The sequence below is a fragment of the Lagopus muta genome, chromosome 5 (genome assembly GCF_023343835.1).
Source record: "Lagopus muta isolate bLagMut1 chromosome 5, bLagMut1 primary, whole genome shotgun sequence".
In the NCBI taxonomy this organism is placed as follows: domain Eukaryota; kingdom Metazoa; phylum Chordata; class Aves; order Galliformes; family Phasianidae; genus Lagopus; species Lagopus muta.
In genome coordinates this window covers 65,788,983-65,807,269 of record NC_064437.1, presented here as the reverse complement: position 1 = coordinate 65,807,269, position 18,287 = coordinate 65,788,983, and the positions used below count along the sequence as shown (strand labels likewise).

Below are 18,287 nucleotides of genomic sequence, written 5' to 3'. Positions count from 1 at the left end.
CAAACTCATTAAATGTATTGTGTGAGTTGCTCTTTTCAATTCACATGGGTTTCAGAGAAGTCCGGCCATTCGAGGGTACTCACAGAACAGCTGAGGCTCGAAAGGATCCCTGGAGATCACACACTCCAAGCCCTTGCCCAAAGCAGAGTCAAGTAGAGTATGTTGCTGAGGACACTGTCCTACCAGGTCTTGAACATCTCAAAGCACAAAGAGTCCACAAGCTCTCTGGGCAACCTGTTCCGCTCCACTACAGAAGTTCTTACATTTAAGTTGGATTTATTGTATTTCAGTCAGAGACCATTGCCTCTTGTTTGTTCCCTGGATATCACTGAGAAAAGTTGGACTTCGTCTTCTCTACACCTTTCCTTCAGGTATTTATACACACCAGTAAGATATCCCAAGCCTTCTCCTACTCATGTAAGTAGTTGTAGCTTTCTCAGCCTCTCTTCATCATACTCCAACTCTTTAATCGCATTCCTGGCTCTCCCGTGGATTCACTGTAGTATGTCACGTCCGTCTTGCACTGGGGCACCCAGAACAGGACACAGATCTCCAGACTAGTGCTGGGTAGGGAAGAATGATCACCTCCCTTGACCTGCTGGTTATGTTTTTCCTAATGCAACCACAGAATCACAGAATGGCCTTGGTTGGGAGGGACCTCAAGGATCATGGATCTCCAACGCACCCCCCCACAGGCAGGGCCACCAACCTCCACATTTCATAGCAGCCCAGGCTGCCCAGGCAACCACAACCTCTCTGGCAGCTGTTCCAGCACCTCACCACTCTCTCTGTAAAGAATTTCCCCGACATCCAACCTCAATCTCTCCTCCCTCAACTTAAAACCATTTCTCCTTGTCCTGGAACCCTGGATGCTGTTGGCGCGAAGAGCATAGTGCGCTCTCATGTTTTGTCAGATTGAGCAACTCCAGGACTCTCCCTCCCAAGTCTTTTTTTTCCTAAACTCTTCACCAGCTTTGTTGCTCTTCTCTGAAGTACACCCAGCAACACAGTATCTTTTTTGTAGTGAAGGACTCTGGTCTGAAGGCAGCACTCCAGGCGTGGTCTCGCCAGTGCCAGATACTGAGTGCCAATTAACTGCCCTAGTCCTGCTGGCCCTGTTATTTCTGAGAAGAGGGGAAGGCTACTGGCCTTCTTGGCACACTGACAACAAGGGCCAGCCACACTGCCACCTCAAGGTAAGCTCACTGCTGACCAGCACCCTCAGGGCCTTTTCCTGATAGACAACTTTACAGCCACTGTTCCACAAGCCTGTAGTAGTGCATGGAGTCGTTATGACCCAAATGTAGTACCTGCCACTTAGCCTTGTTGCATGCCATACAATTGGACACAGCCCACTGACGTAGTCTATCTGAATCCCCCTGCAGAGCCTTTCAATCCTTAAGCAGATGAACACTCCCACCCACCTTGGTGAGATCTGCCAACTTTCTGAGGGTGCGCTCACTCCCCTCATCAAAATTGTTCATAAAAGTATGAACAAAACTTGCTCCAGTACTGAGCCCTGGGAACACTGCTTGTGACTGGACTTAACTCTATTCACAACCACTGTTTTCACACATCCATCCAGCCACCACTACTGGTCATAGAGTCGCTCCTCCCTGGGCAAAGGGCTTGGCATTTCCTTTTGCTGCATTTCAAAAGCTTCCTGTCTGCCCCTAACTACAGCCTGTCAAGGTTCCTCTGAATGGCACTGAAATTATCTGGTCTACCAGCCACTCGTTCCAGTCTTGTATTATCTACATCCCTTTTCACATCTTCCTTTCCCTCCCAATAAGAAAACATTCCAAGTTTCTACCTTGGCTTCCATGCCTCCCACTCCCACTCGAGATTTGGTTCCAAATGTCACAGACTGTTGGTCTCCTGGGTAGAATATGTCAATGAGCTTCGCATCATCAGATCCTGGAGGGCTGTTGAAGAGTCCTGAAGCAAATATTTAAAAAGAAGAAAAAAAAAACCACCTTGAAATATATCCTTGAAACTGAAAAGCTGTATTCCACTTAACAGGATTAAAAACTTCCTCTGAGCTCTTCTCTTTGTGGGAATTAAAGCATGAAACAAAACATATAGAATCAAGACATGTAGTTTTACCAAAAGCGTAGCTAATAAGGGGAAACAGATTAACACCCATGCCAAACTGTAGTGTACAAGATATGAAACACAGATATTTCAATGAGGTTAGAGAGAAAGCTAGAGGGAAATTTACAGCTTTTTTTTTTTACGTTCAATATCAGGGCTTACAAACATAAGCACACAATTGAACAGGTACAGGACAGTCTAGTTGTAAAACATAGGAACTGAAGAGATCAGAAAAACCTGAACACAAGTTGGTTTGACTATTTTAACAAATTTGAAAGCTCAATTGGAAGGCACCTAGAAAGATCAGAGTACAACTGCCTAACCACCTCAGGACCAAAAGTTTAAGCTTATTAAATATTATCCTCAGATGATATCTTTAGAGAAGCATCAACCACCTCTCCAGGAATTCTGTTCCAGTGCTTAACCACCATCACAGTAAAGAAATTTTTCCAGCTGTCAAATCTGAACCTGGTGTGGTGCAGCTCTATGTCTTTCTCACGTGTTCTATCACTGGTAAATCAGGAGATCAATACCCCCTTCCCCATTTCTCATGATCAGGAATCTGGAAGAGAGCAATGAGGTCACCTCTTAGCCTCCTTTTCTCCAAACCAGGCAAATGAAGCATCCTCAGCCTCTCTTTACACAACATGCCTTACAATCCTTCTATCAGCTTTGCTGCCCTCCTCTGGAGGCTTTCAAGTGAGCAAGCAACTGCTCCTCATGGCTCCATGTAGTAACTCGCTTTCACTCCTCAGCATCCCTCAAGTTGCTACCTTTATGCTTGCTGATGCAGATGAGATACCAGATCTGAGTAGTGGCTGTTTGGATTTTGTCTTGAGGGGTATGGTTTAGAGAGAACTATTGGTGACAGGTGGATGGTTGGACTGGATGATCTTGTAGGTCTTTTCCAACCTTGGTGTTTCTGTGATTCTGTGTTTTAAGTTATCATTTGTGCACCACAGAGGGTGCACCTTCTCAAACTCCCAGATGCTTCTGTCTCTCCAGTTATCCCTGAAGCTGAGCTACCAGGCAGAGCAGTTCATTTAGCTAGGCACACCTCCCGCAGGTATGCTTGCTATCACCTTTCATTTGAAAGACTACTCCCATCACACCCTTCACACTAAATGCTGGGTAGCTATATGAATTGACTGGAGCTCCATCTGGGTGGTTGCACTAGACCTACTGGATGTCAGAAGAACAGGAGCAGAGGGCGTAGTTTTCTGTCTAGTGGACATTTTTACAGACTTGAACAATTTCCTTACATTACTGTTTACAAACCTGCTACATCTGAAAGAACAATAAGGAGATCAGCCTTCATTTCAACAGCCAGACGTGCTGCCAAACTGTCATTATCCTTCACACTAATCACCTGCAATGAACAGACATGAAACAAGTATACTGAACAGTGGGAAGAACTAGGAAATATTTGGCTACAACATACAAACCTAAGCCACTTCAGCACTACCAAGTCCTTATTAGCTGCTTTGTTCACACCCAGTGAAAACTCTTAGAAGCTGATTTTTTGCATGAAAGTAAGTAGCCTTCTGGAATGCAGTAAAGCAGCACCAAAGTGACAGGCAGTTAGATCAGGACACTCCACAATGACACCCAATGAAAGTGCAAGAAGTACTAACAGATCATTCTTTAAGCACAGGTGTTCAATTAGATGATCTGCAGAAGTCAATTCCAGCCTCAACTATTCTGTGAAAACCAAACAGGGCACACTCACTTTTAGCAGAGCAGATACCATTTGCCCTGCTTCCATCCCACAGTTTTATCATGTCAGAAACAGACAGCTTGTCACAGTTCTCTGCTCCCTTTGTCCACATTACTAATTTTGTATGTTTCTCTGCTTCAGGCTCCTGACGTTTATGATTACAGTGTTAGTAAACTCTCCCATCTACATAAAAGATCCACCCCGTGCAATACTTTACCCACATTTACCCCCTGTAGATCACTGTTCGGTTCTGGAGGTGGAACAACAGCATCATTAGTGTTAATTATTGGGACAATATTCATTCTTAAAAGCTCATGTAGCGTTCCATTTAAGTTCCGACGCTTCTGTTCATCATGGAAATCCAGATTGGTGACTAAAATCTAAAAGGAGAAGACAGACTTTATATATACTTAGCCCATCATTTTTTGTGACAAAACCAAAACACATAGGGGCTGCTCCAGAAGTAATGCCTCTTATTTTGTTCTGTCAACCACAAAACCAGAGACAGATGTTGGTGAGATGGTAGTAGAGGCTGAACTTTTCCATTAATATTCATTAAATTCTGTTGCTGTGCAACAGATGGTAGCAGAAGGGCAGTCTGACAAAATGGCATCCAACACAGAAGTACATATGAAGCAAAAGATATGGAATTGAATTCCTCCGTGCAGAAAAAAATGGCATCTATCAACATTCACTGACACCTGCTTAATATTTATGGAGACCAAACAGTGGATGTTAGCACAGTGGGCAGCAGGTGGTGTGTTTCAGCAGTGTTGACACCGACAAATGCAAATATTTACATACACAGCACATGGGTTCTTGATCACTGCTGGTGAAAATGCATAGCTAATGGTGGAGACCTGGTGCCAGGTACAGAATTTAACCTTGGCTCGTGTTAGATTTCATGAAGATGGTGATGGCCCAGACCTCTACTTTGTTAATATTTCTCTGCAAGGCCTCTCTATCCCTTCCTAACTCAGTGTCATCTGCAAATTTACTTCATATGCATTTAAGTCCTGCATCCAGGCCATTCCCAACAGCATTGAAGAGAACTGGCCCAGAAATGAAGCCCTGTGGAACATCACAGGAGACTGGCCACCAGCCTGATGTAATTCCATTTACTATAATTCTTTAAATCCTACACGTGAGTCAATTTAACCTATTGCATATGTATTACATATTTGCTTAGCTGCATGTTAGACATTTTGTCCAGAAAGATACTTTGAGAAAAATATCAAAACCTTTGCTGAAATCCAAAACTGGCTTCACTTGGTCAACCAAGTAAGTAACCTCATCAATAAAAGAAAATCACATTAGACAAACATAACTTTGGCCTCACGAAACACATGCTGACTACGACCAACAACTGCCAAGAACAACTCCATCACTGAGTGAAGTAGCAAGTAAGCCTAGGAGAGAAGGCGTCCCTTACTTGAGCTGCACAGATGCTGTACTGTGTAAACATGGCTTCATACAGGGCCATCAGTCCACTCTGGCCGGCTGCTGCACAGGCTCGGGCTTCCAGGACTGGAATTGCCTACAGAAACAAAGAACAGCTGTCATGCAGTGACAGGTTAGTAGGTTCTAACCAACATTCAAAGAAAAGTGGGACTGTTGCCAATCACTCACCATATCTTTTAGCTGACTTTGGCCTGAATGAAGTGCTTGCCTCACACTCTGAGAAAGCAAGATCTCATGACGCAGTCGCTGTTTTCCAAAAGCTACAGCACCACTGGTGACAATCATCATTTCTCGGCCTTGATTCTGCAGCACTGACACCTGTAAGTACAGAGAACAAGAACTGGGATACAGAGTAAAATCATGGCTAGCGTGACAGTTCAGGGCATTACAGCTATCTTACGCTCAATAATCCTTGCTGACATAAGTGTTCTGCTTATGAATAGATGTCCAAAGCAAGGCAGCCATCCTCAAAGATATTCACTTTCCTAACCACTTGGGAGCTATGTAAAAGACTGCATGCAATCCCTAGCCTCCGCCACTGCAATCCCTAGCCTCCGCCACTGCAATCCCTAGCCTCTGCTACTCTTCCTGCATTTTTCTATGCCATCCAACAGTGACTAAATATCTGAAGTTAGAACAACCATTCTACTTCAGTTACAAAATTACCTGCTCCACAATAGATGCCAGCCTCCCAAGGGCTAAGCCACACTCATCCCCTCTTGTCACAACAGCGCTGCCCAGCTTCACGACAATCCGCTTTGCGTGCTTCAGCTCACTGCGGTGTGCAAATGACTTGCCATGTGCACGGCTGAGTGGCACGGTGATAAATGGGATGTTGCTCCAACGACGGATGGATTCATTCCTTAAACTCTGGGTATTGTGGGGGAGATCTGTGGTTAAAGAAAGAAAAAAAAAATACAGTTTTAAGTGTTTAATTCGGTCTTCCAAGTTCCTTAAGTCATGTAACATTTCTTCCCTTTCCAAGGCTCACAACACACACCTCTCAGTGACAGGGAAGAAGCAGCCAGCTTTGAAGACACTGAAATAAAGTGCCAGTGAACATTCTTTAGCAGCAGTAACCAACCCTGAGGTATATAAAGCAATACCTGATGTGTTACAGCCTTGACTCTGGGAATAAATAATAAAAAAAAAGACTGAATGACACTTAAGTAGCCCATCCAACTCACAACAGAAATACAAATGCTAGCTTTAAAAACACTCTCCCTTGCCTTGACTCATGAGATATAGCTAAAGAGTTTTCCTGTCTATAGCACAGCAGAAAGCTTGACTGCTAGAAAAGAAAACACAGCTTGAACATGTGAACTGCAAGCCACCTACCTACAATATGAACAGGCACTGCAAGGAGCAGAGACAGTCACAGCATTATATTCAGGTAAGATAGAACACGCACAAGGCTTGCATCTCATTTAAAGCAATGAACAAGGGAATATTCCTTAGCAAAATCTTTGTTTATCAAAAGCTTACAAAGGATCCTAAGGCAAACCAGCCCATTATCAGCACAGAAGATTAAGGAAGAAAGTAACAGCAAAAGTACAGCTTCAATTGCAGCTCACTCCAGAGTTCATAAGTTTTGAATGATGTTATTGAGGGGATTTTCCTTTTAAGAAAAAAGCATAGGCACCTGGATGCATACTGATTAACACTACTAGAAATGTGTGCTTTCTCTCATACATACAGAAACGGGAAATGGCTGCGATGGCATGTGGCGGTAACACAAAGCACCATCCAGGGGAACGGACAAGAGGGCTCAGAGCGGCTTGACACAACATTTTGAGATGCCTTCTGCAAGTCAAGGATATCTGCAAGTTAAAAGGAAGGGTGTGGGGAAACTGGTTAAATATCAGTGGATTTCCATCTGTTTCTTTCCTCCCCCAACCCACCCAACCAGACAGAGCTCTTCTTTTTCCTGTACACTCTTAATGCAATTTCCCTGTGCAAGAAACAGCCTACTCTCCTCACACTCATACCACAACTTAGGAAACCGAAGGCTCCTCTTCCTTACCTGCTGGCAGATTATTATTAAAGATGAAGAACAAAACAGAGTTCCCTAGAATAGCAAAAAATGTGAAAGACTCTTAGTGAATATACCTACAATAGAGAAAAGTTGCAACTCCGTCCATGGAGAAGCTTGGAGGAAAAAACCTGAAAGCAGGTTGGATTACTGTACAAACTACAAAACATCAACTATACTTATCTATGAACCACAGCCCAATGTATGAGGTCTGCTTCGAGAGTAACGCCTCTTATTTTATTCCGCTGGCCCACAAAGTCAGAGGCGGATGGTAGTACAGGCTGAACCTTCACACCAATATCCCATTACATTTTTGCTATGCAGCAGATGGGCATTCTGACAAAACAGCATCTGACACAGAACTGATTATGAAGCAAAATGTGCCATTGCATCCCCCCATGCAGAAAAAATTGCACCCCCTGACATCCAATTGAAGTTCGCTGAATGTTTATGGAAACTAACCAGTGGATGTCAGCACAAGGAGGCAGTGGGTGGTGTGTTTCAGCAACGATGCCATCACTACTGCAATGAAACAGTGGTTACCTCCACAGGTATAGATTTTTATGAGCACAGCGTGCAGGCTTTTGTTCACTGCTGGTGAAAATGCATAACTAGTGGTAGTGACTACTATGAAAAATAGAGCAAATTCTCAGCTACAAAACACTATTGGACAGTGATTATGCATTCTTCATATCTGTTGTGATTTCCATGGAAATAAATAGGAGACTGTCACAGAGTTAATGCAATTTCCCTGTGCAATTTCCCTGTACGCCTAGTCTTTCAAGGTCAAGTTTTCCAGCACAGAAACCAGAACTACTGATAGTGCTCCCTGACAAAGCTCTCTGAAAGCTAAAAACCAGCTATGCCCGCATTCTTCACCAAAAATCTGTCACAGAGTTAACTAGATCAATTTGTTTGTTCTGAAAGCTAAAAACCAGCTATGCCCGCATTCTTCACCAAAAATCTGTCACAGAGTTAACTAGATCAATCTATGCCGATGACAGGGGGGGCAGTAGGTGCCTGCCCTCCTTCCCACCCAGGCCCCACAAAATGGGAAGGAAGGACGGAAGGACGGAAGGACTGAAGGACGGAAGGACGGAAGGAGGGAAGGACGGAAGGAGGGAAGGACGGAAGGACGGACAAAAACAGTGGCAACAATCTATGGAGGAAAACTTATTTTACTAACTATGATACCGGAATGCAAGATAACAATATAATACAATCTAATTGAAATTGAGACTAATAAATCAAATAAGATAGGAGAGACCCCTGGGATGTAAAGTCAAAATTCAAACCGTACCACATTGCATATAGGTACCATGCAGGTGTCTCCATCAGTGCCCTTAGTTGGTTATATATGAACACAATTCCACAACAAGTAATTATGACATTGATAATTGGCCAGTAAGTTGCGAGTAACATCATGGCTTTTAATCCTTTACACAGCGCCCACACGATAAAGAGTGGGTTCATCACTGGTGCCTGCTAGAAAAGGGTTAATGAATTGAAGCTAACAAGACAAGGGAAAAAAAAGGAAAAAGGCACTACCCAGACTAAGCAGTGCTCAAAGTTTACAAATATCCCAGAATGCTGGCAGTATGTCTTATCTTTCAAGGTCAAGTTTTCCAGCACAGAAACCTGAACTACTGATAATGCTCCCTAACGAAGCTCTCCCTAATGAAGGGAGGAAAAAAACAGCGGCAACAATCTATGGAGGAAAACTTATTTTACTAACTATGGTACCAGAATGCAAGATAACACAATATAATACAATCCAATTGAAATTGAGACTAATAAATCAAATAAGATAGGAGAGAGAGTTCCCGAGACCAAGTCAAACCTGAAAAGCTTGGAACGGCTAGGAAAGCACCCTCCAGCACCCACTGCCAGGCAGAAAGTGACCGCCCCACCCGGAAGGGCCAGATCCCATGACTTCTGTAATGTACGGGGATAGGTACCTGGAATTGGAGCATTAACGCTTTAATTCCCAGTACACTACATGATCTTTTGATGAGGAATACTGAAAACCAAAAAAACCAAAAAACAAAAAACATAAAACCATGATAGAGGTATTACTTCCAGAATGACCTATGTAGAACTACAGAATAGCTCAAGTTGGATGGGATCCACAAGGAACATCAAGCCCAACTCCCAGCTCCACACAGAACTGCCCAAAATTCACACTACATTTCTGAGAGCTTCCAAACAGCAAGATATTAACACTGATTATGAGTAAGGACATCAGTTTCCCTTGACTGAACTTTTAAGCACTCAAAGCTCTTGTAACCCTAAAGTCACTGGAGCAACTACCCAGCAAATGAGGGATACAGAATTGGCAATTTCCTATAACCAGTGTACTTGAAGTAATGCATCTACAGTACTACAAAGAAAAGAAAAGCGATGAATACAAATCCAGTTCTCCTGGGTAGTGCTTACACAATGAGACCTCTCATTTCCCTTCTAGAAAATTTTGCTTCCTCCACTTGCTTTCAATCAAATAACATTACAAAAGCTGCAGTGAGAGCCTTGAACGGAAGAAAACGAGAGCTCATAGTCGGAACTCTTACATATATCTTGACATATACAATGCCTGGCAGTTCTGGCCAATGCGTATATTAACACTATAAATATCTGAAGTTGCTTAATTACCCTCGATCAGTATATCGCTATTATGCTTCATTACAATCCTTACCAAGTTATACACCTCTGCACAGAACAAATAACCCACCTGCAGATAATGATTCTCCTATTTTTGCTGATAAAGATCACAAAGCGTGGCATTTAAACTATCTATTAGTCTATTAATCCATCATGCCCTTCCAGTTCTGTATTTCACCTGAAAAAGCAGCTCTGATCATTACAAATATGAGGCAGAAAAAGGACTCAGGACTGATGATTGAGTTGAACAAGTAGTCGAAGTTTGCTTTGCATAAAGACATTTAAAGTAACTAGTGAAGGCTACCAGCCAGACACTTAGTACCTGAAGACTTCAGATGCCCTGTCACTTAGGTGTTTCAGGCGTATGCCTTTGGGAGATAAAATTCCCATCGTCTGTGTGTCTCACCATTTGATTCTCCCACCTCAAAGTTCACCCTGCCACCCAGTACCAGACATCATCTTCCCTGCATGCTCCTTGTTTTATCTCTAGGGGATGCTTGCAGTCCAATAGGCTGGTAAAGGACAGAACATAAAAAAATAAAATATCAACTTTATTAAAAAAAAAAATAATCAGAAGAAGAAGGTGTGTGACATAAGAATGATGCTGCTGTCAGAAACTACAGCTAGACTACAGGGCGCTCTGTAAATCATAGAATCATTTAGATTGGAAATGACCCTTAAGATCATCAAGCCAACCATCATCTAATACTACCAAGTCCACCACTGAGCCACGTCCCCATGCACCACATCCACACAGTCCTTAAAATACCTCCAGGAATGGCAATTCCTCCACTTCCCTGGGCAAGCAGTTCCAATGCCTGACCATTCTTTCTGTCAAAAAATTCTTCCAGGTACTCACTCTAAACCTCCCATGGCACAACTTGAGGCTGTTTCCTCACTTTCTATCAGTTGTTACTACAAACTTCTTTTCAGGTAGTTCTGGAAAGTGATAAAGTCTCCCTTGAACCTCCTCTTTTCCAGACTGAACCACCCCAGTTCCCTAATGCTGCAGAACAATTCTCTCTCCTCTCGCTGAATCAGGAATTTAGAATTTACTTTCCATCCCACCATTATTTCCAGAATTTTCATACTTGTAAGGGTTCTACTCTGCAGTAACAAACCAAAAAAGACATTAGGGGAGAAATAAATAAATAAATAAATAGAAATCAAACTTCTGCCTTATTAGGGGGAGGAGGGAGATGACAGACTGACATCAATAAAAATAAATGCAAAATGCATTATTTAGGTACAAGACTCTAGCACCCACCTAAAATCTTGTTGCCATTACTAATAGAACCTACTTCCTGCAAACTAGACTCCAAAAGTCTTTTAAAAATGCCATTCTTCCATCGTAACTTTAAGCAAAGAAAAGTTATCCTTATGCTATCTCACAGAAAGCATTGCTATTAGCTAGTTTTCATGAAGTTACTGTTTTCAAAAGACCTGTTAAGTAGCCCACTACGTTAAAATGTGCTTCAGATCAAAGTCAAGAACTAAGCCAACTTCCCATGTAATCTGAAGTGGAATGGAGGACTCAAATCCTTAAACTGGTGTCTTTCACAACAACCTATGAAACAGATATATTTTTTCCCCCCAAAAGAACCCATCTCCTATAAAAGGAGCTATAAAGTACTATAAAGTACTTTATACAGCTATAATATATATAATATATATAACGTATATACAGTACAGCTATAAAGTACTGCAGTGCACGACTGAATAGAAGCCTATCACTTGATCTGCAAAACCTGTTCAAATATTTCTAATCTTAAGTACTCCAAAGATAACATCTGCACAATTTCAGTATTGATCCCTTTTATCTTGTATATAAATCAGTTAAGCAGCACAAGCAGGTTTGTGCAGCAAGGCACAGGAAGCCAACCTAGAGCCTCCCTGAAAAGGGCACGGTAAGGAGCTGAGCATTGCACGCTATGAAAAAGCAGAAGAACTCATGCACAGACGGTATTCCAGGTTAGCAAAATACTACAGCAGGCAAATCACTTGTGCAGAGTCACCAGTGATATCTACACGTGTTGCTTCTCGTCAGAGTGCTTAGATCCACCTGAATTTCCATACCTGATCCCTCCGGCTGAAACTGTAACAAAGATTTCTACGAGAAGCAGCGACTTGCAGGTAAACCGGGAGGCAGAGACGGCTCCTGCAAGGGCCGCGGAGGCAGACCCAGCTGACCTGCAGCAGCCAATCCCCGACGCCCTGACAGCACAAGCCACATCAGCACCGCAAGAACAGAGCAACCACTGGCTGATGCAACTTCAGCGCCTTCAGCAGACTCCATCCCTCCCGGACACGCACACACCTTCCCAGCCTGCTGTCCCAGCAGATGATGTAATTCTACTCCACGTTGCAGCACAAAATCCAGCATTAATGACTGTTTTCTGTCTAGTCCCAGACTAGTCCAGACAGCCCTACCCACAGTACAGGCTGCCTGGCCATCTCTCCACCAGCTTTCCCTGACCTGGATTCTCCCCGTTCTCAGACGTCTGCTGTCTGAGCAATTCTATGATGCAGGCAGGAGACTAAAGGATCTTCGTAGCCCAGCTTTTGAGAGTGGCTTCATCTCCCTAAGCATTCTGTCTCCTTTGTTTTCTCTGCTGCATCCCAAACCTTTCTGCTAGGGCAGGAGTGCTGCTGGCTTAGCTGCTCACTTGCCTGCCATATACACCACTCGCAGTCATTTCTGAATTAAAGACAAAGCACTCATTGCTGAATTCAGTAAAAACCATAACAACACTACAACTTTTCATCTTTGCACACATTATAAAATTAACCATAGTTCCCCACTTAAACTCAGATGCTGGCTATAGAGTTTCCTCTCTATAGTTATTTTACTACTGTATTCTCATCTTTGTACTGCAGTAAACAAATTCCACCAGCACTTATTCTCATGTTGCTAAAGGACACCAATTGGCGGGAGGGGGTTGTTCAGTTTCATGTGTTTAAATGGTAGATGCCTCACTACCTAAGATCAGGAAACAATCTCATCTGAAGTTTCAAATCCATGGAGGAAACCTCACAAAGGGTAAACAATATTCAAGGGGTGGACAGACTTAAAAAACCCTCCACATCCCAAATAAGTTACAGAAGACCCAGCCTACAGTTATCTATCAAAGATTTTGTTGTCCCCACAAAAGGAAAAACAAACTGATGCTTCCCTCCCCCCAAAAAGCAGATATAAAGATACCACTTTGGTAGAAGACTATCTGAAGACTTCCACTTTGCCAGAGGTAGCATTTGTTTCCAGTACAGCACATACGCTCTGCATCCCCTCCTCTTCACTCCATTTATTAGGATTATTACTAACAACAGTGATTAAAGAAGCCAACGTAGCTTAACACACAAGCAAAAAGAGCTGCTAACTCTTCCTTTTGATTTTTAAACATGTAACAAAAAACAAGCCCTATTTTAGATTGAGCTAGACAGTTTTTAGAACATGTAACTCCTCTGATCTATGCTTGCAAATAAAAAGCTACAGGTTCCCCTCAACCACTGCAGCTACTGAGGAGATGGTTTGGTTCATCAGATGCTGAAATAAGAAAGAAATTATTAAGAGAAACAAGGAGCTAAATCAGCACTTTTGTTTCCCACATAAAACTTTTAGCTCTTCCACAAGGATGCTTGTTAGCATCAAGGAGCCAAGATTTCTTGCCTGAAGAGCAGTAGTTTACCTTAGTGTACAGCAAGCATGCTAAGACATCAACAGTGCAAAAACTGTGGTTTCAGACAGTTAAAGGTAGTGAATACCCTGATAAATCTCAAGAATTCCATCTTCAAGAAAAAAGCACAAGAACCACACCAGAACCTTTTACATCACAGCCTCCCCTCAGGAAGCTGTACAGTGCAGTGAGGTCTCCCCTGAGCCTCCTCTTCTCCACACTGAACTATCCCAGCTCCCTCAGCCGCTCCTCATAAGGTTTGTGCTCCAGACCCCTCACCAGCTTTGTTGCCCTTCTCTGGACATGTTCCAGGGCCTCAATGTCTTTCTTGTGGTGAGGGGCCCAAAACTGAACACAGTACTCGAGGTGCGGCCTCACCAGTGCTGAGTACAAGGGGACAATTACCTCCTTGCTCCTGCTGGCCACACTATTTCTAACGCAGGCCAGGATGCCGTTGGCCCTCTTGGCCACCTGGGCACACTGTCAGCTCATGTTCAGCTGAGCATCAACCAACACCCCCAGGTCCCTTTCCTCTTCACAGTCATCCAACCACTCATCCCCAAGCCTGTAACGCTGCATGGGGTTGTTGTGGCAAAAGTGCAGGACCCGACACTTGGCCTTGTTAAACCTCATCCCATTCACCTCAACCCAGCGATCCATCTTATCTAGATCCCTCTGCAGGGCCTCCCTACCCTCAGGCAGATCGACACCACCTCCCAACTTGGTGTCATCTGCAAACTTATTCAGGGTACACTCAATCCCTTCATCTAAGTCGTCAATGAAGATATTAAACAGGATGGGCCCCAGCACCGACCCCTGGGGGACACTACTTGAAACAGGCCTCCAGCTAGACTTAACTCCATTGACCACCACCCGTTGCATACGACCAGGCTGCCCAGGGCCCCATCCAACCTGGCCTTGAACACCTCCAGGGATGGACGGGGCATCCACAGCCTCTCTGGGCAGCTGCTCCAGCACCTCACCACTCTCGTAGCAAAGAACTTCCCCCAACATCCAATCCCAATCTGCCCTCCCTCAACTCCAAACCATTTCCCCTTGTCCTGTTGTTATCTGCCCTTTCCAGGAGTTGTTTCCCCTCCTGTTTGTAGGCTCCCTTTAGGTACTGAAAGGCTGCAATGAGGTCACCCCGCAGCCTTCTCTTCTCCAGGCTGAACAAGCCCAGCTCCCTCAACCTGCCTTTGTAGGGGAGGTGCTCCAGTCCCCTGATCATCTTTGTGGCTCCTCTGGACCCTCTCCAACAGCTCTCTGTCTTTCTTGTACTGGGGGCTCCAGACCTGGACACAGTACTGCAGATGGGACCTCACGAGGGCAGAGTAGAGGGGGACAATCACCTCCCTGTCCCTGCTGGCCACCCCTCTTCTGATGGAGCCCAGGATCCCATTTGCTTTCCAAGCTGCAAGAGCACACTGCTGGCTCACGCTAAGTTTTTCATCCATCAGGGCCCCCAAGTCCTTCTCTGCAGGGTTACTCTTCAAGGACTGCTCCTTCCAGTCTGTATAAATGCTTGGGATTCCTCCAGCCCAAGTGCAAAACCTTGCCCTTTGCTGTGTTGAACGTCATTAGATTCACCTGGGCCCATCTCTCAAGTCTGCTGAGGTCCCTCTGAATGGCATCCCTTCCTTCCACTGTGTCAACCACACCACAACACTCAGCTGGGTGTCATCAGCAAACTTGCTGAGGCTGCACTTGATTCTGTCAGCCATGTAATTGATAAAGATATTAAAGAGCACTGGTCCCAAGACAGACCCCCTGGTGGACACCGCTTGTCACTGGTCTCCATCTGGACATAATACCATTCAACACGATCCTCTATGTAAGGCCTTCTAATCAATTCCTTACCTAGCAAATAGTCCCCCCAAATCCACATCCCTTCAGTTTTGAAATAAGGATGTGGTGGGGGACAGTGTCAAAGGCCTTGCTCAAGTCCAGGTAACATCGGTCACCTTCCCTTTGTCCACCAATGCCATCACTCCATCATAGAAGCCCACCAGATAGGTTAGGTTTTCCCTGGTAAAGCTGTGCTGTCTGTCTTGGATCACACACTCATTCCTCACGCAATCAAGCACGATGTCCAGGAAGATCTGTTCCATGATGTTCCCAAGTACAGAGGTGAGACTCACCGGCCTGTGGTTCCCCAGGTTGCATGGAAGTCTGGGCAGCCTGATCTACTGGCTGGCAAACCTGCCATGGATGGGGGATTGGAACTAGAGGATCTTTAAGGTCCGCCCCAACCTAAGCAATTCTATAATTCTATGAACAAGATTGCTAAGCAAGCAACGTGAGAAAACAGCTTAAGCACAATCATCAGTGGTTGAGTTGGCATCTTTCCAGCATTTCCTTCTTCCAGAAATCATCGCTCTTTTCTGGCCTGGATCAAATCTGAATCAAATGATTTCCTCTATAACCTTTACCAAGCAGTAAAACTCCATCAGCTATTAAGGATAAAAAGATGATAGAAAATATCTCAGTTTTGTATCAGTTTTCCTATGACAATCAAATCAAGGTGCACAAGCATTACAAGTCATTCAGGGGAAAAAAACAGAGACTGAATAAAATTTTTATAATAGCTATGGCTAAAACAGTAACACTGATATCACTACGAGATAAAATGCAAATTGAGTACCTGGACACATGCTCGTGTTCAGGAGTAAATGAAGTTAAAGAAATGTAAGGATAGAAAGAAAAGCTTGAAAAATGCAAACTGAAATCAGTAGTTTTGTTCAATATTTCAGGAGAAAGATAAACATTTACATTTAGTACCATGCACTTCAGCCTCTTACAGCTCCTCCAGTATGTCTTACTGAAGCTTTAAATGCACTTTTTCACCGTTCCAGACTTTTTCAAACCCTCCATATCCAAGCCCCCATTGTGGAATGAACCTCTTCTACTGTCTTATAATAATCTGTAAGCCAGCTGGCTGCAGCCTCTTGCAAAGAAAGACAGGGAAAATTCACCAACAGTAAGATTTGTTCATGCCCTACCATTTCTCTAAGAAGAGCACCACTCAAAATAGTATTTATCCTCTCGACTCCATGAAGTATTCAGCTCTGTATTCCATTTTAGTTCCCTGTTTTTAAGACATTTACCCTTACCTACCTCTCCTTTTTTGTTCTGTCCTCAGAACGATGTGTTTTTCTCTTCCTTTGTTGCTGCGGAGATTAAAGGCATTCCTTTTCTATCAAAGGTACGCTGATACCTAATCCTAATACAGAAATTTAAAAAAAAAAAAACAAAAATCAGTAGGACAGCAGTTTGTGTCCAACTCCCAAATACAGTACACAGCTACGATAAGAAAACAAAACTTAACCACTCCTCTGGTCTTCAGCTTTACGTGACTATGGTAGCATTCACCTTCTCCACAGCATCTGTAACACTGCAGACTTCCAGTGCGCACACCTTCTCGTTCCTCCCTGAGGCTGCGGAGCTCAAGTGGCACATAGACAGCACCAGCACCAGAAGCATCAGTTTTGCCACCCCTACTGCCTCCTGTGTAAGAAATCTGTGTAAGTTTTGGTCATCAAGATTTCTTTACCTATAACCCTATCGCTCCTTTTAGAGAGCTATTAGATTTCTTCTCATACAAAACAAACAAACAAAAAAAAAACACCCAGACCCTGTTGTATCTTGAGTGATGAAATAGCATACAACAGACACAGGCTTATTACCAGGAGTAAAGCCAAAGCCTGGATATCTGCGTGTCAGGAGGGTTTACGTCTTTTCTTTGGGCTCAGAGAAATCTTCATGATAGGGCCAAGCAACATACAAAGAAACAGGCAGGACAAAGATGCGCAGCGGCTCCGTTTCTCCAAAACTCCCAGTGAATGAAGCCAATGTAGTTCTCCATTTACTGCTCGCAAAGGCCCCAGGAGCAGTTCCACTCTGTCGTTGGCTCTATATAACAGTAATGCTCTGCGGCCATCAAAACAGCCCAAAATAAAGTCTACGCACCTCAAGACAACTTCACAGGGCCGTTAGGATGAGCGCCCAGATGCCCGCAGCACGGGGCGGTACCTGTATCGTCGCAAGGCTCGACTGGCTCGTTTTCAAGGAGACTTCCTTCGGGCCCGACCGAACCACAGGAGGGGAACCGGACGGAGACCGCCGGCGGTCAGCGCAACGCAGCGCCGGCGGCACCGCGCGCTCGTCGACACGCGGCTACGACCCAACCCCCCCGCGCCCGCCGCCTTCCTCCGCAGCCCAGCCAGCTCCCGCGGCGCCGGCACCCAGACGCGGCTCACGGCCGCGGCCCGCGGCTTCCCGACCCGCTCGCGGCCCCCTGCGTCCGCCGCAGAGCTCCGGCAGTGCGGCGCACGCAGGCTCCAGGCCGGTCCAGGCCCGCGCCCACACGGCCGGACTCCCGCCAGCGACTCTCCAGTAGAACAGGCGTTCAGGCGGGCGAGCGCTCCGCGAGGCGAGCCCGCGGCGGAAGGAGCGTTCGGGTACAAATGGGAGCAACCCCGGCGGCCCGACAGCAGTCGAGCCCTAGGAGGGAGTCGGTGGCAGGAAGGCGGCGGCTTCACTTCCGCAGAGCCCGACGGCTCGCGGCGGTCGCACGGCGCCTGACCCAGGGATGCTCGCGGCTCCTCCCGGCGGAACGGACCGCCTCCAATTCCATCTGACTCTGAGTAAA

General features: G+C 44.9%; 1 protein-coding gene across 7 annotated transcripts in view; it reads right to left on the bottom strand.

Moving 5' to 3' along the window:
• ALDH18A1 (aldehyde dehydrogenase 18 family member A1) overlaps positions 1-17,814 on the bottom strand; it is a 35,398-nt gene extending 17,584 nt beyond the window's left edge. The window contains exons 1-10 of one of the 7 annotated variants that reach the window (XM_048943980.1): positions 17,323-17,814; positions 16,965-17,143; positions 16,754-16,859; positions 6,969-7,092; positions 5,939-6,162; positions 5,441-5,590; positions 5,244-5,348; positions 4,033-4,191; positions 3,373-3,463; positions 1,814-1,938 (exon numbers count right to left, since the gene is read on the bottom strand). In XM_048943980.1, coding sequence (XP_048799937.1) covers positions 1,814-1,938; positions 3,373-3,463; positions 4,033-4,191; positions 5,244-5,348; positions 5,441-5,590; positions 5,939-6,162; positions 6,969-7,062 — 948 coding nt within the window. In that variant the 5' untranslated portion in view covers positions 7,063-7,092; positions 16,754-16,859; positions 16,965-17,143; positions 17,323-17,814. Of the gene's footprint in view, positions 1-1,813; positions 1,939-3,372; positions 3,464-4,032; positions 4,192-5,243; positions 5,349-5,440; positions 5,591-5,938; positions 6,163-6,272; positions 6,372-6,968; positions 7,093-9,144; positions 9,241-12,038; positions 12,161-16,753; positions 16,860-16,964 lie in introns of those variants that run through there. The other 6 variants (XM_048943978.1, XM_048943977.1, XM_048943981.1 and 3 more) reach the window with 6 other exon arrangements.
• Positions 17,815-18,287: the final 473 nt, after the last annotated feature.